The sequence below is a fragment of the Nyctereutes procyonoides genome, unplaced genomic scaffold (assembly GCF_905146905.1).
Source record: "Nyctereutes procyonoides isolate TBG_1078 unplaced genomic scaffold, NYPRO_anot_genome, whole genome shotgun sequence".
Taxonomy (NCBI): Eukaryota; Metazoa; Chordata; class Mammalia; order Carnivora; family Canidae; genus Nyctereutes; species Nyctereutes procyonoides.
The window spans coordinates 9,015,223-9,041,920 of record NW_026575142.1 but is presented as its reverse complement, the minus strand read 5'-3'; the positions used below and the strand labels follow the sequence as shown (position 1 = coordinate 9,041,920).

Sequence of the window (26,698 nt, the reverse complement as noted above, 5' to 3'; positions counted from 1 at the left end):
ATAGGACCACTTAGTAAAAACGGATACTTACTGTATTGTATTTGTGCAACCACTGGGTCAGAATCAAGTGGCCGCCCAACACCAAACTTGTTAACCGCAGAAACACGGAACTGGTATTCATTGCCGGTTATTAATTTAGTGGCAGTATAGCTGTGGGCTTGACAATTGTCCTCAATTAGTGCCCAAGCAAGTCTGCTGGTTTCCCGTTTTTCAATGATGTAGTGAGTGATGGGAGCACAGCCATCATTGAGTGGAGCGTCCCACCACAGGGTCATCTTCTCACCAGTAATATTGGTGAATCTTATTGGCCCAACTACTTTTCCTGGTGTATCTATAAGAAAAAGGTTCCAGAGTTAGTTTATTTTTCCTTGTCCATTGAGGTGCAATCAGGCATGTCTCTAACCCAAGTCCTGTAAATGGTAAGATGAAGAAGCTATTGGAGGTACCTTGTACTTTCACGGTAATTTCTGCTTTTGAGGAGCCAGATGCATTTTTGGCTTCCACGCGGTATACACCACGGTGTTCCCGGGTAGCATCTCTCACGAAAAGGCTGGTGGATCCTAGAACATCAGTTATTTCCATGTTCATCTTCTTTTCAATTTCTACTCCATCTCTGAACCAAGTTACGCGAGGTACTGGCCGTCCCTGCACCAAAGCTTTAATTCTGAGGCTGTCTCCAGACTTAATAACAAGACCATCAAAATACTCTGGGCCAAACTCTACCGTTGGTGGAACTATAAAGGAAATAGAAATAATATGTATTAGTTTGGCTTAATAAAAACAAACATGTTTTTCATTAGTACCACATCTTAAAGCCTGGAAGAGGAATCTTTATCCTGTGTTACCAAAGGCTACTATGAAAGCAGGATTGATAAGTGAGAATTTAGATTGTGGGGCTGAACATCTGCATGCTATTAGGTTATCCCCTAATGTTATTAATCTTGCATTGCCATTTGTAAAAAGAAAAACACTTACAGACCTTTACTTCCTGATGCTGCTGTATATTCAAATTCCTGTAAGGGGTCATCAGCAGCACTCAAGCAAGGTGAGGACTGTACCATTGGGTGTACGTTGTATTTTAGTAACTTTAGTAAAGCTGGACAATTATTTTTGGGAGTGTTTTTCTTTATTATAAATGATTACAAAACTAAAAACCCATTCCCATTTGCATGCTATTTATATGGGAACAGAGTGAAACAACAGTCACGGTAAAAAAGAATTGATGCCAATTACATTATTTTTTTTTTCTTCTCTTCATCTGAAAGGTAGAAAATCTGATTTATCCACATAACAACCCTGGGTAATCTGTATGAAATGATGTTCCTGTTCCACTTTTATAGACGAGGGGCCAAAATATATTTAAAAAATGTGAATGTTTTAAATCATATTTGGAGATCATTTGTAAATGCTTACCATTTTCATCTCTTGTCATGATGATGCCAGAAGACTGTGAGGGAGGACTTATAGTACCAACTGCATTTCTTGCAATTATTCTGAACTCATATCGATCCCCAGGACTAAGTCCTGTGACTGTGTACTGACATTCGCTGACATCAGTAAAGTTGCATCTGACCCAACGATCGCTCCCTTGCCGTTTCTCAATGCTGTAGGCCACAATCTTACTGCCTCCATCTCGCAATGGAGGGTTCCATTTAAGTGTGATGGTTTCCCGGGTGACATCAATGTAGTCAGGAGTGCCAGGCGGGTCTAAAAAGTTATATGGAAATTAAATGTATCATTTCTGTAATCAACTTCTGTTACCAGTTCATTCACAATGGAAGAAAAAATGAATAAATCCCCCAAGCTCATTTTAATTTAAATTGTCTTTGTAAACTTTAAAAAGAACTTTAAATTACTGTAGTAGACTGACTTAAAATTATCCCCTTTGCTTTGCCTGACCAGCTCTCTAGTGACCAGAAGATACATGAGAAGGTGATATGTGGAAGAAAAGCAGTGTTTGATTTATTTGTTAGTAACGTATTCAGTTGCTGAATTAAATATATTTGAATAATACTCAGTTACTTACCTACTGGAGAAACAGCTAAAGTAAATTTGCTTGGGTCACTGGGTGAGCTTAGGCCAGCAGAATTTTCAGCATATACACGGAACTGGTAATCTAGGCCTTCCATTAGGCCGGTGGCTCTATATTCTCTTCCAGATATTGGTGATGTGTTAACTCTTTGCCAGAGGATGCTGTTTCTTTCTTTCTTTTCAACATGGAATCCAGTAACTTCTGAACCACCATCATAAACTGGAGCATCCCAAGTTAGTGACATGCCATCAGAAGTCACATTGTATATAACGGGCTTTCCTGGGGGCCAGGAATCCTGAACTGGTGTTTTGCCACAATGGTGTTTGAGACGAGGGGCTGGCTGACTCCATATCTATTTTCTGCCCTAACCCTAAACTGGTATTCAGCATCTTTGACTAGATTAGGAACTTTGAAGGTTGTCCTGGCAACACTTGAACACACCATCTTCCAATTAGTTTGTGAAGCTTCCCTCTTCTCAATGCTGTAACAAGTAATTTCTCCTCCTCCGTCATCTTCAGGCACGTCCCATGACATGATGACACTGTCAGCCTTGATTTCATCAAATCGAATAGGACCTTTGGGCTTTGATGGCGGGCCAAGTGTGATGATTGTAATGGGAATTGAGGTTCTACAAACTGCATTATCAAGAATAACGGTGTATTTCCCTCCATTCTCCTTCTTGACATTCTTAATACTCAAAGTAATCTTGTTTTCAGTTTTACTGAAACGAACATACTCGCTTTCTTTCAATGGCAAACCATCTTTCAGCCAACTGATAGATGGTTTGGGTTTTCCTTTATAAGGTAATTCGAGGTGCACATTATGCCCAATTCTCACGGCGACTTGTGCCCCAGGGATATCTGACAGGTCAACGTCAGGTGTAATCACAAGTTCTTTCACTGTAATTGGCCCAATAGTGACAGGATCACTCAGTCCTTTATCGTTTTTGGCAAACACTCTGAATTCCAGGAGTGACTGTTCCTTAAGTTGGCCAACTTCAATTTCACAGGTCTTACTTATGCCAGCATGTGACCACATTTGTTCACCTTTACCTTTCCTTTCCACAACATATTCTGTGATGACGCTACCACCATCAAAGTCAGGCTTGGTCCAACTTAGGGTAACAGATGTCTTTGTTGAGTCTTTCATTGAGAGATCACGTATAGGAGCTGGGACTTCAGCAGCCTTCACTGGATCTGTAGTTTCACAAGGTTCCCCAATTCCAATTTCATTTTCTGCAAGAACTCTGAAGAAGAATGGTGTTTTCTCTGACAAATCTGTTATCTTAAAGGATGTACTGGTACATTTGTGTGACACTGAAGACCATGTTCTCTTGGTGGCATCTCTCTTTTCAATGACATAATTAATTATGGGAGATCCTCCATCAATGAGAGGAGGATCCCAGAACAAAGTGACTGTGCCTCGAGAAACATGTTTAACCTGTAGTTTCTGGCAGGCGGCTGGTGTATCAAGCACTTTAACACTCACGGTTGAAGACTTGGGTTGACCAACGCCATTTTCTATTGTGAGAATGTATTTTCCTGTATCATTGCGAGTGACTTGAGGAATAATGAGTAACGAAGAAGAATCGGTGTTTTGGATGTTGTATCTGGCATCACTGCCAAGATTCTTCTCATCTTTTCTCCATGTGACAGTAGGTGGAGGTCTGCCTTTAAAGGGAATCAACACTTGTACATCTTCACCAGCTTTAGCTATAACAGAGGTTCTGAGAGCCACATCTAGGTCAATCTCTGGTTCCTCTGTAGACATAAAATAGACATATATTTTGAGTTTTAAAGCAAGAAAATGTTTTCCTAGAAGCACTCTAATAAAAACAAAACACAGCCATACCCATAGGTACATACCAAGTATATCTTTAGCTTGTACAGGTTCAGTCATTTCTATAGGTTCTCCTTGTCCAGCACAGTTTATGGCAGATACCTGGAAGTAGTAGTTGACTCCAGGTTTCAGATTAGATACCACATATTCTGTAGTTCTGACCTCTCCCTTGGTAGAGACAACAGTCCATTCCTCTTCCTCTCCGTGTCTCATCGCGACAACATATCCAGTAACAGCACTGCCTCCATCATAGACGGGTTTACTCCAGCCAAGAGTGATGGATGATTTGGTCGAATCTGCGACTCTTATCTTAGCTGGTGGGCCTGGAGGGTCTGGAATGGCCATTCATAATACAGTCATTACATAGTCATGTACAATTCGGTGACACAAAAGAGACACAGGTGAAGATGCTGCATTTATGACCACTTACCAATAGGATCAGCAGCTTTGTAGAAGTCAGATGGTTCAGAAAATGGACCCTGACCAGCAGCATTGACAGCACAAACTCGGTATTGGTAGTCACTGTTTTCCGTGAGTCCTGTCACTTTCTCTCTGGTGTCACGAATAGTCTCCTTTAAGACTTTAAACCATCCGAGACTCTTCTTGTCTCTTTTCTCAAGGTAATAGCCGCTTACTTCACTACCACCATCCGCAACTGGCCTGCTCCAGACAACGGTCATTGAATTCTTGGTGATCTTTGTCACCTCTGGTATGCCCGGGGGCCCAGGAGTAACTGTTCAGAAAGGAAAAGGAAAATGAGTTTGAAGGATCAATATCATGGATCAATTCTACCTTTCAATCTTCAGATCCTATGCAAGAATATTGTTTTCGCTGATTGATACTTTCCCTTGTGACAAGGATGACAATGAGGAGAGATGTGAAACAAAAGAAAACCAAAATCATTCTAAGAAAACATGCAAGCTAGCAGAATAGTTTATTTGTAAAATTCTCAAGCATTTGAGTTCAGTTTCCTAATGAAATCATGTCTCACCAAAGGCATTCTTTGCCACCACTGGCTCGGATTCCAGTGGATCACCAATTCCGTATTTGTTCACGGCTCGAACTCGGAAGACGTATTCATTTCCTTTGATGATTTTGGTGGTTGTGATGATGCACTCTTCCAAATTTTCAGAAACCACAGACCACACTACGCGGCTTGTCTCACGTTTTTCCACAATGTAGTGAGTGATTTTTGCACCACCGTCATCCGCTGGAGGGCGCCAGAAAAGAGTTATTTTTTCAGCAGTGACCGTCTTAAATTCAATTGGACCACCCGGAGGTCCTGGTTTGTCTGTTAACGAAAGAAGAAGACAGTATGTCAGTTCTTTTTAAAAGGCTACTGATTTAAAATTGCCAAGTTTTCAACAAACAAAATACGATGCTGGCCTATAGACGGCACCTACCAAGGATCTGTACTCTGATGGTGGCTGAGGCCGAGCCCATGGCATTCCTCAGTTTTAATTCGTAGCTTCCACTATTAAGGCGATTTGCATCTTTGATGAGTACAGATGCAAGGTCGGTGGTATTTTCAATGCATACCAGGGCGTTGGTTTGTAACTCTTTATCATCTTTATACCACTCAATTGTAGGCTCAGGTTTGCCAGAAATGCCGGCTCTGAGCTTCACAGATGTACCGGCTCTGTATTTGACAACTTCTGTGTATTCTAGAGGCAAATCAATTACGGGTCCACCTGTAGGGAAAACACATGAAATATTTAAAAGCTCAGAAGGACGGAAAAAACAATTGCTGCTTCAAAGTGGGGTCGTTGGCTTTTCTGAAGTCATATGTGCATATATGGTGGTTCTAATTTTATGTACCTATTATTTTAAACATTCAAATTTTGCAAGCCACGCTTCTATCCCAGACGGGAAAGAAGGTGGTGAGGAAGGTCAGTCCTCCAGGGATGCTGCACTAATGGCACAGGGACTTCAATGCCTTTGAAATGTATATTAATGTCTATCAGGTGTTTAATTCCAGGGACAAAATGGAATATGGTAGTGAGAACATCGCCAGAGAAGTTGAATTATACATTTTTTTTTCATTCTAGGTCCTCCTTTACCTCTGACTACCTCCTATTCTTGTTATTTTCCCTTCCCAGTTCACTGACATCCAAGTATGGGCTGTTCATGTCTGACTCTCAAAGTCTGAATTCTTTACTTCTAGAACTCTACATTTCACTAGACAGATTTTTCTGCCAGGCTACTTAGAACTTTTGAGAAACAGAACTAAATTTGTTGACTTGCTTCGCAGCCTCACAGCAAAGCCTGATTCATAAAGAGTGGCCCTGGGATTCTGAGCATGGGGACAGGAGTGGAGACTTTTGCTCAGATACCAGAGAGACTCTTTAGACAGGGGGTACTTTTTGAAAAAGTGTCACAGGGTACCTAACCCTCATGAAATTTTAGTTTTGAATCCATTGTTGAATTGAACATGTTTGTGATTTTCCAGAATGGCCAACTATGTGTATTTTGGAATGACTGCAAAGCAGAGAGAGTTCTGGAGTCTTTTTGAATTTCCACTGTACACTAATGAGCTGCTCCCTGTTGGGGAAGTCACATAAACACTCTAAACCTCAGTTTCTCTTCTGTAAAATGGGCTAATTAAGGGAGAGAATTCATGAAAAATATCCAGTAAATGTTAGCTACCACTAATACTATCATCATTAATGGCCCCCTTTAGTCATATTTAAGAGAAGGTTCTCTGGGCACTCAACCATGGTTTTAATTGTTGACTCTGATAGTTTAAAATAGAAAAGGGAGAGAACCAACTCGTATGGTCAAAGAATTCTAAAGGTTGAAGTTGGAAAGGACTTTCGATATCCTGTAGTCCAAACCTCACGTTTTACAGTTAAGAGAGCAGGAAGGATTAAAGAATTTTCCTGTGACTCCCAGCTAGTTCACATAATTTCTTCCAAATACCTAATTGAGATGCATAGTAAAAGATATATTCTATAGACTAGGACCAGAACAAGTATGGAGAAATATTGGGTTAAATTGCTACTGGGACTTGAATTTCTAAAAATGCTTACCATAAGAATCGATGCATGTAATGGGGCCTACTACCTCGGATGGATTGCTGACCGAACCAACGGCATTTCTAGCAAAGACACGGAATTCATACTGGGAATTCTGAGTCAAGCCAGAGACAATGAATTGAGTCTCGATAACATTGGTGAAGCTGGCTTTGGTCCATCTGCCATCTGGAAGATCTCGCCTCTCAACAATATAGCCTGTAATCTTGCTTCCTCCATCGAAAGCTGGCTGTAGCCATGAAAGGCTGACAGAGTTCTTTGAAATATCAGTGATACGGACATTTCTTGGAGGTTCTGTGGTAATAAGAGAAAGCAGATCAGTGGAACTTGCAGCAACATTATTTTGCTTTGCAGAAATAAGATGTGCATTTGTAAGTAGTCAAAACCCTCCTTCTCAAGAAAAATACATACCACAGGCGTCAATGGCTAGAACTGGTTCAGAAGGATGGCTGGGTTTTCCAATACCAGCAGCATTTTCTGCATATACCCTGAATTCATAAATAAGTCCAGCACTGATTGTTGTGACTTTGAAGTGAGTTGTGCGGATGACCAATTTGTTGGCTTTTTGCCATAAAATACTGTTTCTGTCTTTCATTTCCAGGTGATAGCCTATAACTGCGCTGCCTCCATTGGACACTGGTTCATGCCAGGCCACGGTGATGCTTTCTCGGGTAACGTTAGTGACCCATGGTGTAGATGGTGGTCCAGGTGTTGCTACAAAAGAGAGAAATCCCTTAGGTTAGCACAGATCTTTAAAACATTTATGTGAATGAAAACTTGGGATCTTTGAAACGTTTGACAACTTACTGTATGGCAGTTTGACAGTCACACACGCTGAATCTATGTGATCACTGATGCCAAAGCGGTTTTCTGCCTTGATGCGGAACTGGTATTCTTCTCCTGTGGTCAGTTTCATGACTTTAATCGTGGTTCTTGCAACTGTGGTAGACACCTCAGTCCATACTGTAGTACTTGTCTCTCTCTTGAGTACGATGTAATTAGTAACTTGACTTCCACCGTCATACTTAGGTGGCTCCCATTTGAGAGTCACGCTTTCTTCTGTTATGTCGCTGATAACAACAGGGCCAGTTGGGGGACCAGGCCTGTCCAGTACGATGATGTTAATGAAAGCTTTGGTTGTCCCACTGGAGTTGGCAGCAGTGATCTCATATCTTCCAGCATCAGTGGTAACACTTTCTTTGAGATTGATGGTCAGGTTCTCAGCGGTAACTTCAGTATTAAATCTCATGGTTGCTTTCAGGGGCACACCATCTCTTGACAAGGTCACTTTGGGCAGCGGTTTACCAGAAATTGGAATGTCAACTTTAAGGTTTGAGCCAGCTCTAACATATACAGTATGACTTGGGAAGTTCTTCATATCAATGTCAGGTGGTTCTAAAAAAAAAAAAAAAAAAAAGTACAGCAGATGAAGGTGAAAAAAGAGTTTCTAAAAATTAAATCAATACAAACCATCTCAAATTTGGCTTCTATAGAAAAGCAGACATACCTAGTTGTTCCTTAATAAGAACGGGAAGCAGGAGCTCTCTTGGGTCACTCAGACCAGCTTGATTTTCAGCAAACACCCGGAAAAAGTATTCAGAATTCTCCCTCAGACCAGAAACAATGTGATGGGTTGACTTCACCACTGCACATCTAACCCAGTTTTTCTGTCCCTTTTCTACTGCTTCAACGATATAGTGTACAATTCTGCTTCCACCATCGTGTTCTGGCTTCAACCAGGTCAGGGAAACACTGTCTTTGGATACACCTGTTACTCCAAGTTTTTCAGGTGGGCTTGGCTTTTCTAAGAAAGTAAAACATCAAAAGAAAGAGATTAGTACATTTTTTCCCATGTGTGTTCCTTCCGCATCATCAAAGAAAAAAATTTTTTTTAAATTTTTATTTATTTATGATAGTTACACACACACACACACACAGAGAGAGAGAGAGAGGCAGAGACATAGGCAGAGGGAGAAGCAGGCTCCATGCACCAGGAGCCCGATGTGGGATTCGATCCTGGGTCTCCAGGATCGCGCCCTGGGCCAAAGGCAGGCGCCAAACCGCTGCGCCACCCAGGGATCCCCAAAGAAAAATTTTAAATGAAGGCCACATACTTCCTTTCCTTTGAGTCTCCTCCTTTTTACATAACCAGTTTGACTTCTGAGCCAAGCAATGCTTCCCTAAGCTTTGTCATTACATGCCATAGGACATGTATTGACATTCATATTCAATGACATTCATATTCAAATTAAGTGTCAAGTGACTAGATTAAAGGGTAAAACTTATCCCAAATTTGTCATGGGTATAAAAGGAATAAGATGAACAGTTTTATAAGAAACTTCATACAATTTCTGCACACACACTCTATCTGCAGTCATATTCAGTTATACTTAAATTCAACCCCAGCTATGTAAATTTCTACATTTTTTTAAATTAACAAAGAACTTTCTCTTAGAGATTTTGTGTTGTGCTATAGTATGAACTATCTGAGGTATGAACCAAAAGCCTTTAAAATTAAGTGAGATTTTAGGTAATTCACACTCAGACACCATTTACCAGATGAGCCTTGTGTAAATAAATAATGACTTCAACTCAAAAAAAAAATAAAATTGAGAGTAAATAAAATGATACATAGTATTCTAGGAAAATTAATATGGGTATATAGATGTTCTTTGTTCTTAGAACATACCTGTTATTTTTACTCCTTCCTTTGTTTCAGCTGGCACACCAACACCAAACTCATTCTCTCCAGAGACCCGGAAGTAGTAGATGGCCCCTTCTTGTAGGTTGGGGACTTTGTAGGAGAGGCGGTTACAGTTGTTGGTCACAGAGACCCATGATTTCTTACTGGCCTCACGTTTTTCTATGTGGTAATTCTTCACTGGGGCTCCACCGTCGTTTTCAGGAACATCCCAGGATAACACAGCAGATTCTTTGGTTATATCATGTACGGTAATATTGGCTGGAGGACCAGGAGAATCTAATACTTTGACAACTAAGGTCAGTGAAGCAGCATTCAAAGTATTCTGAATTGTTAGTGTATATTTTCCAGAATCATTTCGGTTGGCATTTTCAATAGTAAGTGACGTACGAGAGTCTGTGGAATCAATATAAGCTCTGGTGCGGAGGTCAGTGTCTGGCTTACTCCACGAGACACTAGGCACTGGTCTTCCCCGGAAAGGTACGGTCATGGTAAATGAGGAACCGGCCTTGACAATCAAGGTCTTCTTCATTTCACTGTCAAGATCAAATACAGGTTCTTCTTCTCTTTCTTTTGCGATTTGGGGATCCGAGCTATCACTGGGATCACTAGCACCGATCTTATTGACAGATCTTACTCTGAAAACATATTCGGCTCCTGTAGTTAGTCCACCTATAGTATATTCTGTGCCTCTTAAGTTCTGAATAGCAGTTTCCCACTCAGTTTCATCAGATTTTTTGTATTCTACGGTGTATCCAGTTACTGGGGCCCCACCATCAAACAAGGGCTTAACCCAGCTGATAGTTATATTTGTCTTGCCTGAGTCCACAATCTTGGGTTTGGATGGAGGAGATGGCAAGAACACTGGGTCTTCTGCCCGAATCAAGGGAGAGGTTTCACTTGGAAGGCTCAGGCCAGCAGCGTTTTCTGCATAAACCCGGTACTCATATTCACATCCTTCCCGAAGTCCGGTTGATTTCACTCTCAGGTCATAAACTGGTTTTTTGTTTACCCGCACCCATCGTAGACTGTTTTTCTCTCGCCTCTCAATTATATATCCAGAGATTTCACTGCCTCCATCACTCTCAGGTCTCGACCAGCAAAGGGTCATGAACTCTTTGGTCACAGATGTAATTTCCAAGGATGTGGGTGGACTTGGAACCGTAAATGGATTTAGTGCCTTTACTGCCGTGCTCTCCAGGGACTCACCAACACCATATTTATTAACACCTGTTACTCTAAAGATGTATTCATTGCCTTTGAGTAGCTTGGTTACTTTACAGGATGTTGTCCTTAACTCTCCTTCACATATCGTCCACGCGAGGCGGCTTGTTTCACGTTTTTCTACGATGTAATAGTCGATATCTGCACCACCATTTTCTTGGGGTGGTCCCCAGGAAAGGGAGCATTTCTCAGCCGTGAGGCCACTTATTTCAAGTGGTCCTGCAGGTGGGCCAGGCTTATCAAGTACCTTGCAATTAACTGCCATAGACCGAGTTCCTGCAACATTCTTCAGGGTTAGTATGTACTGCCCAGTGTCTCGTCGGACACAGTCCTTCACCGTTAGCACAGTGTTGTAGTCTGTTGAGACAATTTCTGTTCTTGCTCTTTCTTCAATTTCGACCCCATCCTTGGCCCAGGAAATTACCGGCAGGGGTCGCCCTGCAATGTCCGCATTTATCTTCAGGACCTCTCCAGCTTTGACAACAATAACGTCTCGGAACTTGACATCCATCATAATTCTTGGAGCCTCGACATCGTCTTTCACTGTAATCGGCCCAGTGGATTCAGATGGCTCGCTGACGGAGTCAGCCGCATTCTTTGCAAAAACACGGAATTCGTAACGCTGGTCTTCAGTAAGTTCAGTCACTTCAAAGTAGGTTTCTTGTACGTTAGTAAAATTGCACTTCAGCCACCGGCCATCTGGTAGCTCTCTACGTTCGATAATGTAGCCTGTGATCTTAGCTCCACCGTCATAATGTGGTTTGGACCACTTAAGCGACACTGATTTTCTTGTGATATTTGTGACTTCAGGTTGTCCGGGAGGATCACAAGGATCCCTTGCAGGGACCGGTTCACAGGATTTACTGCATTTACCGATTCCAGCGATGTTCTCGGCGTACACACGATACTCATACATCAGTCCTTCATCGAGGCCGGAGACTTTCATTTGCGTATCGGCGATGAGGAGTTTATTTGCTTTGGACCAAAGAATGCTGCTTCTCTCTTTATATTCAAGGTGATAGCCAATTACTTGACTTCCTCCATCATTAACTGGCACTTGCCAGCTTACGATCATGGTCGATTTTGTGGCATGCACGACTTTAGGAGTACCAGGAGGGCCCGGGGGGCTGAATGGATACTCTGCAACAACAGGTGCAGACTCGCTGTAGGAGCTCCTGCCAAAGCGGTTTTCTGCACACACCCGGAACTGGTACTCACTTCCTGTGGTCAGACGAACTATTTTAATGGATGTTCTTGCCACTGCTTGTGAAACCACGTGCCATGTGGTAGAAGTGGTTTCTCTCTTTTCAACGATGTAATTGCTGATTTGGCAGCCGCCATCATATTCTGGAGGAGTCCAAGAAATGGTTACATTGTCACAACTGACCTCATCGATGTGAACAGGTCCTGGAGGCCCTGGTTTGTCAAGGACAATCACAGTAATAGGAACGGTTATGGCCCCGGCACTGTTTGAAACACACAATTCATAAGTTCCGACATCTTCCCTTGAAGCTTCCTTAATGGATAGTGATGTTACGGTCTTTGAAGAAGAGACGTTGACCCGTGTCGTTTCCTTAAGAATCTGACCGTCCTTTTTCCAGCTTACGGTCGCTTGAGGTCTTCCTTTAAATGGAACATCAATCTTCAGTTGGTCTCTAGCCTTTACATTGAAAGTATTGAAAGGAAGCTCAACTGAGGGCTTTATTTCAATGTCCCGTGCAATTACTGGCACTCCAAGTTGTCTCGGGTCACCTCTTCCTTTTTCATTCACTGCAGCTACCCTGAAGGTGTACTCTTCTCCTGCAGTTAGGCCAGATATAGTTGCCTCCAGAGTCTTAACTTGTGTGCAAGTGCTCCATTTTTCACTCCCTTTAGTCTGCATTTCAACTACATAACCAGTAATTTTGCTGCCACCGTCACTTTCTGGTTTCTCCCACTTAATTGTAGCCGTATTGCGGGTCACGTCGACAAGGGTCACTCTTCCGGGTGGGAGGGGTGGTTCAGAAACTTTAACGGGTTCAGTTGTTTCAGCTGGCAAACCAATCCCGTATTCATTGGAAGCCAAGACTCGGAAGTAGTAAGAACATCCTTCTTGTAGATTTTCAATTTTAAATGTATTCTTGGTGCAGTTGTTTGTAACCGTAGCATATGCTTTTCTTGTAGTTTCTCGTTTTTCGACAATGTAGTTTGTAATCTTCGCTCCACCATCGATAAGTGGTGGCTCCCAAGACAAGATCACCGAGTCTTTCTTTACTTCTCTTACATTCAAATTCACAGGGGCGCTTGGCGAGTCAAGAACTCTGACGTTAACAAAAGCTGTCTTAGAACCGCTGTTATTTTCTAGCGTCAGGTTATACCGACCGCTATCAAATCTGGTAACGTTATCAATGACTAACATTGTGTATGAGCTGGTCACCTCGATCTGGGCCCTCTCAGTGAGAATGCCTTCGGCCTTCTCCCACTTAACCTCAGGTTCTGGTCGACCTTTGATGGTGACAAATAAGCGTAAAGTAGCACTTGCCCGCAGAACGACTACCTTTCTCAGGTCAGCATCGAGTTCTATTTCTGGTGGCTCCAGCCTCTCTTTCGCCACAACTGAGCCAGGTATAGTTGCAGGTTCACCCACACCTTCAGAATTGATGGCACAGATACGGAAGTTATACTCCGTGTTCTCTTTAAGCTTGGTCACTGTGAATTGCTTTCCTTGTAATCCTGTTGGTGGAGTGCAAGTTGTCCATTCATCCGCAGAAGCTTCTTTGACCTCAACGACATAGCCCTTAACGGGTGCACCGCCATCATAAATCGGCTTACTCCACGCCAGGGAGACAGAAGATCTGGAAGTATCCGTCACTTTTGGATTACTTGGTGGACCTGGTGGATACAGAGCATCACAGGCACGGTAGAAAACAGATGGCTCGCTTGGTTCACCCACGCCAGCTGCGTTTTCGGCAGCAACTCTGAACTCGTAGGAATGACCTTCGGTAAGGCCAGTTACCCTGAACCGGAGATCTGTTAGAGTTTTCTTGTTGCACTTGGTCCATCTAATGCCTTCCTTATCTCGTTTTTCAAGAATGTAGCCCTCAATTTCGGCACCTCCGTCATCCACTGGGCGTGCCCATGTTACCACCATAGAATCTTTGGTGATTGCTGAGGCTTCGGGTGGTGAAGGGGGACCTGGTGGTTTATAAGGATTACAGGCTATCACAGGCTCGGATTCCAAGGGCTCTCCAATTCCGTATTTATTGACAGCCATGACGCGGAAAATGTACTCATTACCAGGAAGCAGTTTAGTGACTTTGTAGTTGAGGGCCTGGACCTCAGTGGAAACCTGGGTCCAGGAGAGTCTGCTTGTTTCTCTCTTTTCAATGATGTAATGTGAGATATTAGCACCACCGTCCTGTAAAGGCGGGTTCCACGCCAGGTAACATTTCTCAGCAGTAACTCCAGAAACTTTCAGAGGTCCTTCTGGGGGCCCTGGCCTGTCAAGTACCTTTACAGTGATTGGTATGGACTTTGTACCACCAACGTTGCTGAGTTTCAGAATATACTGTCCTCCATCAGTACGTATACAGTCTTTGACAACAAGAGTGGTTTTCTGAATAGTAGATTTAATTTCCATCCTCGCAGTTGTTTCTTCAAGCTCTTTTCCATCTTTTGACCAAACGATATCGGGTATGGGCTTGCCGCGGATGTCAGCTTCAAGGACAAAAGTCTCTCCTGCGTGAACAACGATTACGTCTTTATATTTGGGATCCAGTGAGGCGTTCGGTGCATCAATTTCATCTCTTGCAGTAATGGCACCAGTGCTTTCAGACGGTTCACTAAAGTTGCCAGCTGCATTTCTTGCAATAACTCTAAATTCATATCTCTGGTCTTCTACAAGTCCACTCACTGTAAATTCAGTCTCTAACACGTTGGTGAAGCTGGCTTTCATCCAGCGCCCATCGGGTAGATCCTTCTTTTCTACGATATAACCTGTTATTTTGCTACCACCATCATAAGCAGGTTTCTTCCATTTCAGTGTGACATTGTTCCTTGTGATAACAATGGCTTCAGGGCGGCCAGGTGGGTCACATGGATCACGAGCGACAAAGCATTCTGACACTTTGCTAGGCTTGCCGATGCCAACGATATTTTCAGCAGAAACTTTGAACTCATACTCAAGTCCTTCATCAAGTCCGGTTGTTTTGAATTTGGTGTCTTGAATGGGAATCTTATTTAATTTGACCCATAAAATACTGTTCTTTTCTTTCTGTTCAAGATGGTAGCCGATAACTTTGCTCCCACCATCGTTAACTGGCTCATGCCACTGCACAATCATTTGATCTTTTGAAATTGATGTCACAAAAGGAGTTCCAGGTGGTCCAGGTTCTTTAAATGGATATTGTACAACAACTGGTTTAGAATCGAGAGAGGCACTCTTTCCATACCTGTTTTCTGCAAAAATTCTAAACTGGTACTCTGTGCCTGTTTTCAGTTTGGTTACTTTAATCGTTGTTCTCGCAACTGTTGCTGATACCATCTGCCAAGTGGTGGTAGTTGTATCTCGCTTCTCTACAATGTAGTTGCTTATTTGGCAGCCACCAGTATAAGCTGGAGGTTCCCAAGATATGACCACAAAGTCTGCGCTAACTTCATCGAACCGAACTGGTCCAGTTGGAGGTCCGGGCTTTTCCAAAACAATAATGCTGAGATTTTCTGTTGCGGTACCTGCACTATTTGTTGCTGTTATAGTGTATTTTCCAAAGTCATCTTTGTTACTGTCTTTAATGTGCAAAATAGTTGAAGTAGCTGTTTCCTCAACATTTACTCTTGTTGTTTGTTTAAAAGGCTCACCATCTTTGACCCATGAAATTTCAGGTCTTGGTCGGCCGATAACTGGGATTTCGATTTTAAGATCTTCTCCAGCCTGGACGGTATATGTGTTAAATGGCAACTTAAAACTAGGCTGTATGGTCAAGTCCTTGGCTATGACAGGAACACCGAGCACTCTTGGATCGCTTTTCCCTTTCTCGTTATAAGCCTTGACACGGAACTGATATTCTTGTCCAGAACTCAAACCAGTAATGACTGCACTACAGACTTTGGATTCGGCAACAGTACTCCATTTTTCGGTTCCTTTGGGCTGCATTTCAACAACATAACCCAAGACTCTGCTACCACCATCATGTTCAGGTTTCTCCCACATCAGCGATGCACTGGTCTGGGACACATCCGTGAGTGTCACTTTTCCTGGCGGGGAAGGAGGTTCAGCAGCTTTCACAGCATCAACAGTTTCCACTGGAACACCAACTCCAAATTCATTTTCAGCCATGACTCTAAAGTAATAAATGGCTCCCTCTGTAAGATTCTCAACTTTAAAGCTTGTTTTACCGCATTTACTACTCACATTAGCATATGCTTTTCTGGTTGACTCACGTTTGTCAATAACATAGTTCTTCACCTTTGCACCCCCATCAATGATGGGTGGTTCCCATACCAGAAGGACAGAATCCTTTTTAACCTCTTTGACTGTCAAATTCTGTGGAGGTCCTGGGGTGTCCAGAACTTTCACAGTCACAAAAGCGGATTTAGATCCACTGCTGTTTTCCAGCTTGAGAATGTATTTTCCGGCATCATTTCTATCACAGTTGTCTATCGATAGTTGGGTATAGTTTACCCCCTTTTCAATTTGGACCTTATCTGTGAATTCACCTTCCTCTCGAGACCAAGTGATCTCTGGTGTTGGGCGACCCTTGAATGGAATGTGAATTCTGGCTGACCCACCAGCTCTGACAACTATTCCTTTCCTTAATTCAGAGTCAAGGTCAAGTTCAGGTGCTTCAAGTTTATCTTCTGGTTTCACAGTACCAGGAACCGACGTAGCCTCACCTAAGCCAACTTTATTGAGGGCAGAGACTTGTATTTTATATTCTTGGTGCTCAATGAGTTTTGAAATTTCAAATCGAGTGGCTCTCAGGCCAGTCTGTGGAGTAACTATTTGCCATTCTTCTTCGTCTGCTTTACAGAGTTCTACTACGTAGCCTATGATCTCACTGCCACCATCATAGATGGGCTTACCCCAAGCGAGTGTAATTGAATTTTTAGTGGTGTCCACAATGTGTGCGTTGGTGGGTGGGCCAGGTTTGAATATAGGATCGCAAGCCTTATAATAAACTGTAGCTGGACTTGGTTCTCCAACTCCAGCAGCATTTTCTGCAGAGACTCTGAATTCGTATTCATGATCTTCTGTTAATCCTGTTACCCTCAGACGCAAATCTGTAATGCGGCGTTTACTACATTTTATCCACCTGATGCCACTTCTGTCTCTCTTCTCTACAATGTAGCCGATAATCTCACTTCCACCGTCACTATCTGGACGGTTCCAACAGACAGTCATGGAGTCCTTGGCAATGTTGGTGACTTCCAAGCTTTTTGGTGGTCCGGGAGGCACAAATGGATTTTTCATCAGTACTGGTGCAGATTCCAAAGGCTCCCCAACACCATATTTGTTGACAGCCATTATGCGGAAAACATATTCATTCCCTTCTAAGAGTTTGGTAATTTTCAGAGAATTGGTCACAACTTCTGAAGCAACCACAGTCCAGGCAAGTCGACTTGTTTCTCTCTTTTCAACAACATAGTGAGAAATGTCACTGCCACCATCTTGAAGTGGTGGAGACCATGTCAAAGAGCATTTTTCAGAAGTGACTCCAGTAACCTGGACTGGCCCTTCTGGAGGTCCTGGCCTGTCCAATACTTTTACATTTACTGGGAAAGACTTAGAACCTGCAACATTGGAAGCTCTTAAAATATACTGTCCGCCATCAATTCTAATGGCATCCTTTACAATAAGTAAAGCCTTAAAATCTGTGTTCTTTATCTCACATCTGGCAGATTCTTCAATTTCCTTATCTCCTCGTAACCACTCAATGGTAGGAAGGGGCTTTCCGTGGACATCAGCCTCAAGCCTGAATGTTTCTCCAGCATTCACCACAATTGTGTCTCTGAATTTTGGATCCATTGAAATTCTTGGAAGTTCAACCTCATCCCTGGCAGTTATTGGTCCAGTACTGTCAGAGGGTTTACTTATTACACCAGCTGCATTCTTTGCAATGACTCTAAACTCATATCTTTGATCTTCAGTAAGGCCTGACACGGTAAATTGAGTCTCGATGACATTTATGAAGCTGGCTTTCATCCAGCGACCCTCAGGCAAATCACGTTTCTCTATGATGTAACCTGTAATCATACTTCCGCCATCATATTCAGGTTTGGTCCACTGTAGAGTGATTTCATTTCTTTTAACCATTATTGCTTCTGGGGTTCCTGGTGGGTCACAGGGATCTCTGGCTACGTAGCATTCGGAATTCTTGCTTGCTTTACCTACACCAACAATATTTTCAGCATAAACTCTGAACTCATATTCAATGCCCTCTTCAAGATTGAGTGCTTTAAACTGAGTGTCATGAATAATAGTTTTGTTGACTTTTGTCCACAAAATGCTATTTCTTTCCTTCCTCTCAAGGTGGTAACCTATGACGGGGCTTCCGCCGTTATTGATTGGTTCATGCCACTGAACGACCATGGCGTCTTTGGAAATGGCTGTGACAAATGGTGTGCCCGGAGGGCCTGGTTCTTTGTAGGGATATTGAGCTACAATTGGCTCCGACTCCAGGGCAAAGCTTTGTCCGTATCTGTTTTCAGCAAATATTCTGAATTGGTATTCTGTACCAGTTTTCAGTTTGGTCACTTTGAGGGTGGTTCTGGCAACAGTAGCAGAAACCGTGTCCCATACCGTGGTGGTTGTGTCTCTTTTCTGAACAATGTAGTTGGTGATTTGGCAGCCCCCTGTGTATGTTGGGGGGCTCCAAGATAGTGTAATACTTTCAGCACTGACTTCATCAAATTTAACAGGTCCTTTTGGAGGATCAGGTTTATCTAGAGTTATAACTTCAATGGATGCTGTTTTCTGACCCACAACATTAGCAACTGTAATTCCATAGTGTCCACTGTCATCCTTATGCGTTTCTTTAATGCTGAGTACGGTGAGGTCAGGGGAATCAGTAACGTTGACTCTTGTGGTCTGCTTCAGTGGAAGACCATCTTTAGTCCAGGTAATGGTTGGCTTAGGACGTCCAGAAATTGGCACTTCTATTTTCAAATCTTGGCCAACCTGTACACTGTAGTTGCTGAATGCAGGTCTCACATCTGGCTCGATGACCAGATCTTTCGCAACTACTGGAACAGCAAGGGACCTGGGATCACTTCTTCCCTTTTCATTTACAGCCACAACTCTAAAGAGGTATTCTTCTCCCTGAGTCAGGTTAGTAATTACCGCTTCGAGGGACTTGACTCGAGCACACTCTGACCATTTCTCGCTGTGCTTAGCTTGCATTTCCACAATATACTGAATGATTTTACTGCCACCATCATGTTCGGGCTTTGTCCAACTCAAGGAAACACTGTTTCTGGTGACATCATCCACAGTTATTTTTCCTGGAGGTTGTGGGACTTCTGCAACCTTAATAGGATCAGCAGTGTGGGCAGGAAGGCCAATACCGTACTCGTTCTCAGCTGTGACTCTGAAGTAATAACTGCAGCCTTCCTGGAGTTGTTCAATCTTCCAAGAATTCTTATGGCAGTTTGTTACAACTGCAGCATATGATTTTCTTGTGGCCTCACGTTTCTCAACAATGTAATTTTTAATCTTGGATCCCCCATCCAGCAGAGGCGGTTCCCATGTAATTGATACTGAGTCTTTAGTGATTTCTGTGACTTTCAGGTTAACAGGTGGACTTGGTGTGTCCAGGACTCTCACAGTAACAAAGGCAGACTTTGTTCCACTGCTGTTTTCTAATGTGAGAGTGTATTTTCCACTATCGTATCGGTTGACATTGTCAAGAACGAGAGAGGTGAAACTGCTAGTGACGTCAATTATAGCTGCATCTCGGATTTCACCATCCATCTTCCCCCATTTAACTTCTGGTGTAGGACGACCTTTAATGGGAACAAATAGCCTTAAGGAGCCACCTGCCCTTATGTTAATAATTTTCCTTAGTTCTAGGTCAAGTTCAATGTCTGGTGCTTCTAATTTTTCTTCAACTATAACAGGTCCTGGGACATCCGCATGTTCTCCAACTCCAGCTTTATTGACAGCACAGATACGGAAATTGTACTCATGCTTCTCCAATAGCTTTTCTACTTCTATATTTGTTTTATTGATTCCGGTTGGTGGAGTGCACATGGTCCATTCGCCAACACTCACATCACATTTTTCGACAATGTAGCCTTGGATTTCACAGCCACCGTCATATATTGGTTTGCTCCAAGAAAGGAAGACAGAAGATCTGGTAATATCTATGACTTTGGGATTGTTTGGAGGTCCTGGTTTATAAATAGGATCACAAGCCTTTTGGTAAGCAGAAGGTAGGCTTGGTTCACTAAGTCCCGCAGCATTCTCGGCTGAGACTCTGAACTCATAATTGTGATTTTCTATGAGTCCAGTTACTCTCAAGCGCAATTCCCCAATCAGGCGTTTGTGGCATCTTGTCCATCGAATGCCTTCCTTATCCCGTTTTTCAAGAACATATCCAAGAATTTCACTGCCACCATCAGATGCTGGTCTTTCCCATACAACAACCATTGAGTCCTTGGTCACTGTTGTGATTTCTGGAGCCTTTGGTGCATCTGGCACTACAAATGGATTCTTGGCAATTACTGGCTCAGATTCAAGCGGTTCACCAACACCATATTTGTTTACAGCCATTATACGGAAGATATATTCATTGCCTTCGAGAAGCTTAGTAACCTTGTAGCTGAGAGTCTGCACATTGGCATCAACCAGAGTCCAAACTAAGCGGCTGGTTTCTCTCCTTTCCACAATATAATTTATGATGTCACTCCCACCATCCTGTAGTGGGGGTTTCCAAGCTAGTGTGCATTTTTCCGCTGTCACTCCTGATACCACAACAGGTCCTTCAGGTGGCCCTGGTCTATCGAGGACCTTGACATTTACAGTAACTGATCTCTCCCCTGCGACATTTTTGGCCTTCAGTATGTAATTGCCACTGTCAACGCGTACTGCATCCTTTACGCTGAGACTGGTGGCAAAGTCCGTGCTCTTTATTTCTAATCGAGCTGTATTTGAAAGCTCCTGATCACCTTTTACCCACTGAGTGGTCGGTATTGGTTTGCCGTGAATATCTGCGTCAATCTTGAATGACTCACCAGCGTGAACCACAATTGTGTCTTTGTATTTTGGATCCATACTTATTCGTGGTGGATCTACCTCGTCTCTTGCTGTTATTGCTCCCGTGCTTTCTGAAGGCTCACTAAACACTCCTGCAGCATTTCGAGCTATCACCCGGAACTCATATCTCTGATCTTCAACTAGGCCAGTTACTTCAAACTGAGTGTCAATGACGTTTGTAAAACTGGCTTTCATCCAGCGGCCGTCAGGCAATTCTTTCTTCTCTACAATGTAGCCGGTGATCTTGCTTCCACCATCATAAGTGGGTTTCTTCCACTGGAGCGTCACAGAGTTTCGTGTGACAATAATTGCCTCTGGCCGTCCAGGCGGATCGCATGGGTCACGTGCCATGTAGCATTCTGACACCTTACTTGGCTTGCCGATGCCCACGATGTTCTCTGCAGAGACTCTAAATTCATATTCAATGCCTTCATCGAGGCCAGTGGTCTTAAACTTGGTTTGAGAAATGGGCGTTTTATTCAACTTCACCCAGAGGATACTATTTCTTTCCTTGCGCTCTAGATGATAGCCGATGACTCTGCTACCTCCGTCACTAACTGGCTCATTCCACTGTACTTCCATGCTGTCCTTGGAGAAGAGCGTTACAAATGGCGTGCCAGGAGGGCCGGGGACTTTGAATGGATACTGGGCTATGACAGGCTCTGAATTCAGGTATGTGCTCTTTCCGTATCTGTTTTCAGCTGCGATCCTAAACTGGTATTCACATCCGGTCTTTAATCTACAGGCCTTGATTGTTGTCCTTGCAACAGTAGCTGATACAATTTGCCAGGTGGTTGTGGAAGTGTCCCGTTTTTCTACGATGTAATTATTGATAGAACTCCCGCCGTCATACTTAGGGGGGCCCCAGGAAAGAGTAATACTGTCAGCTGTCACTTCATCCATTTTAACGGGTCCGGTTGGAGGCCCTGGTTTGTCAAGAACAATAACATTAAGGGTTTCGGTAGCTTCACCAGCCGAGTTAGTCAGTTTAACTGTGTAATGTCCAACATCTTCTCGGCAGGCTTCCTTTATTGTCAGTAGTGAATTATTTTCTGTGCTCTCCGCATTTACTCTAGTGGTCTGCTTCAGTGGCACGTCGTCTTTATGCCAGGTTACAGCAGGCGTAGGGCGTCCAATGAATGGAACGTCAACTTTTAGGTCTTCACCAGCCAGTACAGTGAAAGTGGTGAACAGGAGTTTGAAGGCTGGTGGGATGACAAGGTCTTTGGCAATTACTGGCACGCTCAGTTGCCTGGGATCGCTGATGCCCTTTTCATTCTGAGCGGACACACGGAAAGAGTATTCTTCACCCTGAATTAATCCGGTTATGGTGGCTTCGGTGACTTTGACTGTGGCACATGTGGCCCACTTGTCGCTACCTTTGCTCTGCATCTCCACAATGTAGCCTAGAATTCGACTGCCTCCGTCGTGCTCTGGTTTTTCCCAAGAGAGTGACACGCTGTTTCTGGTGACATCCACCAAAGTTATTTTTCCTGGTGGAAGGGGTCGTTCTGAGGCTTTCACAGATTCCGCAGTTTCGGCAGGCAGCCCGATGCCATATTCGTTCTCAGCAAGAACCCTGAAATAGTAACTACACCCTTCCTGAAGCTGGTCTACCTTCCAGGACGTCTTGTGGCAATTTGTTGCAACAGTTGAATATGCTTTTCTGGTTGATTCCCTCTTTTCAACAATATAGTTCTTTATTTTCGAACCGCCATCAAGGAGAGGAGGCTCCCACGTCAACGTGACGGATGTCTTAGTGACCTCCTTCACCTTGAGGTCCTGCGGGGGGCCTGGGGTGTCTAGGACTCTAACATTGACAAACGCAGACTTGCTGCCCGAGCTGTTTTCTACCGTGAGTATGTATTTGCCGCTGTCGAATCTGTTTACGTTTCCGACGATGAGCAGGGTGTAAGAGCTCGTGGATTCGATGCTGGCTTTATCTAAGGACTCTCCGTGTTCCCGGGTCCACTTCACCTCAGGGGCTGGCCTGCCTTTGATGGGGACAAACAGTCTCAGGGTGCAACAAGCTCTTATGGTGACAACTTTGCGCAGGTCAGCGTCCAGCTCAATCTCTGGAGGCAGCATCCTCTCTTCAGCCTTCGGGGTCCCAGGAACCAGCGCAGGCTCTCCCATCCCTTCGGAGTTCATGGCATAGATGCGGATTTTATATTCCTGATTCTCTACGAGGTTGGTGATGGTGTAAGAAGTTGCCTTGAGCCCAGCTGGTGGAGTGACAATCTGCCACTCATCTTCCTCGGGCCGGGCAATCTCGACAATGTACCCAGTGATTTCTGAGCCACCATCGTAGATCGGTTTATTCCAAGCAATTGAAATGGATGATCTGCTTGTATCTAGAACGCGTGGGTTCCCTGGTGGGCCGGGTTTAAACACAGCGTCACAAGCTTTATAAAACGGACTCGTGGAACTCGGTGCGCTAATTCCAGCGGCGTTTTCAGCCATGATCCTGAACTCATACTCATGCCCTTCTGTTAGTCCAGACACCTTGTATCTCAAATCAGTAAGAGTTTTTTTGTTGCATTTCACCCAGCGTTGCCCAGCTTTATCACGCCGTTCTACGATATAAGTGATGATTTCACTTCCACCGTCGGAGTCAGGATGTCCCCAGCAGACAACCATCGAGTCTTTAGTGATGGCTGTAACTTCGGGGTTTTTGGGTGGATCAGGGGGTCTGAACGGATTTACCGCAAGCACAGGCTCTGATTCCAGTGGCTCTCCAACTCCATATTTATTTACAGCCATGACACGGAATATGTATTCATTGCCTTTCAAAAGCTTAGTGACCTTCAGCTTTGTCACTTGGACTTCTGAGGCGACATTTGTCCATGCCAATCTGCTGGTCTCACGTTTCTGAACTATGTAATGTTCAATCTTGGCACCTCCGTCGTCCAGTGGAGGCAACCACGACAGTACACATTTTTCTGCTGTCACTTCAGATACAGCTAAAGGTCCTTCAGGTGGGCCTGGTCTATCGAGAACTCTGACGTTGAAAATGTGTTTAGCAAACCCACCAGGATTAGTTGCTGTAAGGATATACGCGCCGCTGTCCCTTCTTGTTGAATCTTTGTTTATCAGATAAGTAGAGAAATCTGCAATTCTTATTTCTAGCTTTGCTGTGCCTTCAAGCTCCTTTCCATCTTTGGTCCATTCCATCGTTGGAAGTGGGCGACCTGAAACGTCAGCTTCTAGCTTGAATGCTTCTCCTGCTTTTAATATTATTGTGTCTTTAAACTTAACGTCCACCATTATCTTTGGTGCTTCAATGTCATCCCTGCACGTGATAGCATCTGATGGCTCAGACGGTGGACTAACAGCACCAGCGGCGTTTTTGGCAATCACTCGGAATTCGTAGGCAGCATCTTCTGTTAGGCCACTGACTGTAAATTCATTCTCCAGAATATTGCTGAAGTTGGCCTTTAGCCACCGTCCATTGGGAAGGTCTCTCTTTTCAACTATATAACTGGTAATTTTAAAGCCTCCAGTGTATTCAGGCTTAGCCCATTTAAGTGTCACTGTGTGTCTAGTAATATTCAGAGGAACCGGTTTCCCAGGTGGGTCAATGGGATCTAAAGCAAGCATAGGTTCAGATGGCTTGCTTGGCTTGCTTTTGCCTGCCAGGTTTTCTGCAATCACTCGGAATTCATAAGCAATACCATCTGTAAGTCCACTAGATTTGAAAATGTTGCCTGGCACCAATGCTTTGCTCACGGTCTGCCAGAGAATACCATTTCGTTCTTTTCTTTCAATGTGATATCCTAAAATGGGGCTTCCACCATCAGAAAGAGGCTCATGCCAGCTAATTGTCATAGAATCTTTGGTAACTGCAGTCACCTGAGGGGTCCCAGGAGGCCCAGGAACCTTAAATGGATAGTTGGCAACTATAGGTGCTGATGTGATGCCTGGTCCAACTCCATATCTATTTTGTGCTTTTACCCGGAATTGATACTCCACTCCAGTAGTGAGGCGAGTGGCTTTATAGGTAGTGCGTATGACGGTGGTTGCTAGTTCAACCCATGTAGTGCTGTCGGTCTGTCGCATTTCTACTATGTAGTTGCTTATTGGTACACCTCCATCGTTCTCGGGCGGGTCCCAAGAGAAGGTTACAAAATCAGATGAAACTTCATCGAATCGGATTGGGCCAGTGGGTGGCCCTGGGATATCGTGGACTTGAATGGTGATGACATCACCAACCTCTCCTACAATGTTCCTTGCTGTCAGTGGATAGGGCCCGCTATCACTTCTTACACACTCGTTGATATTTAAGATGGTTGAAGTTGCTGTATTTTCAAAATTAACTCTCTGTGTCTGTTTAAGAATCTGGTCTCCTTTTTTCCACGTGACTGTGGGCTTTGGCCGACCAAGCACTGGAATTTCAACTTTGATGTTGTCACCAGCTTTGGCAATGACCAATTTCTGATAAATGCCACGCAGATCCAATTCTGGAAGCATTGTCTGCTCCTTGACAATGACAGGTCTGCTTTCTCTAGGGGCACTTCTTCCTGCACTGTTCACAGCCATCACTTGGAAGGTATATTCCTCTCCTTCTGTTAGATTCTTCACCACACATTCTAGCCCTTTCACGGTTGTGATGTGAGTCCACTGGTCAGAGCCCTTTCTCTGGGCTTCAATTACATAGCCAGTGATCTTACTGCCACCATCGTGCTTTGGTTTAGGCCACGCCAGGCTGACTGTGCTCTTAGTTATGTCCATAATGTTCAGACTATCTGGTGGTGATGGTGCCTCAGAGGCTTTCACGGGTTCTGTTGTTTCTGCTGGTTCACCAATTCCATATTCGTTTTCTGCCATCACTCTGAAGAAGTATTCACAACCTTCTGACAAGCCAGTGACTTTATATGTGCATTTGTGGCACTTCGTGCTGACTGTGGAGTAAGATTTCCGTGTTGCTTCTCGTTTCTCCACGATGTAGTTTGTTATACGTGAGCCCCCATCTATCAGAGGAAGGTCCCAGTGCAGGGTGACACTGTCCTTTGTGATGTCAGTAGGCCTCAGGTTAAGGACAGGTCCTGGGGTATCCAAGACTCTGACATTAACAAAGCCACTTTTCTTCCCAGCAGCGTTTTCGATGGTCATGACAAATTTACCAGTGTCATATCTGTTACATTCTGGTATAATGAGAAGAGTAAATGATTCTGTATTCTCAATGTTAGCTCGGTTTTTCAGGTTGATGTCGTCTTTGGTCCACGTCACTTCAGGAGCAGGACGACCTTTAATTGGCACGAATATTCTAATACTGAGTCCTGCTCTAACAACGAGTGTTCTTCGAAGCTCAGCATCTAGTTCAAAATCAGGAGCCATTTCCCGTTCGACAATTTCAACGTCGGGAATCACTGCTGGCTCCCCGATCCCTGCATCGTTGATGGCTCTGATTCTAAAGTTATATTTTTCTTTGGTCTGAAGATCAGGGACAACAAATTGAGTGATTCGGAGAGCAGTTCCTGTTGTATCTTTTATCCAGGCCTCATCTCCTACTTTTTGATGCTCTACAACATAGCCGGTGATTTCAAGTCCTCCGTCATAATGAGGCTTGCCCCATGCTAAAGAAGCAGATTTTTTGGTAGTGTCAGTGACACGTGCATTTGAAGGTGGGCCTGGGGGAT

General features: G+C 43.7%; 1 protein-coding gene across 1 annotated transcript in view; it reads right to left on the bottom strand.

Annotated features, from left to right (window-relative positions):
* TTN (titin) overlaps positions 1 to 26,698 on the bottom strand; it is a 272,766-nt gene that overhangs the window by 24,034 nt on the left and 222,034 nt on the right. Inside the window, 14 exon segments of the mRNA XM_055307803.1 lie at positions 32 to 331; positions 447 to 734; positions 1,414 to 1,707; positions 2,027 to 2,320; positions 2,323 to 3,792; positions 3,898 to 4,203; positions 4,302 to 4,604; positions 4,863 to 5,162; positions 5,275 to 5,562; positions 6,901 to 7,197; positions 7,315 to 7,617; positions 7,711 to 8,298; positions 8,411 to 8,707; positions 9,593 to 26,698. Of these exon segments, the coding sequence (XP_055163778.1) occupies positions 32 to 331; positions 447 to 734; positions 1,414 to 1,707; positions 2,027 to 2,320; positions 2,323 to 3,792; positions 3,898 to 4,203; positions 4,302 to 4,604; positions 4,863 to 5,162; positions 5,275 to 5,562; positions 6,901 to 7,197; positions 7,315 to 7,617; positions 7,711 to 8,298; positions 8,411 to 8,707; positions 9,593 to 26,698 (22,434 nt within the window).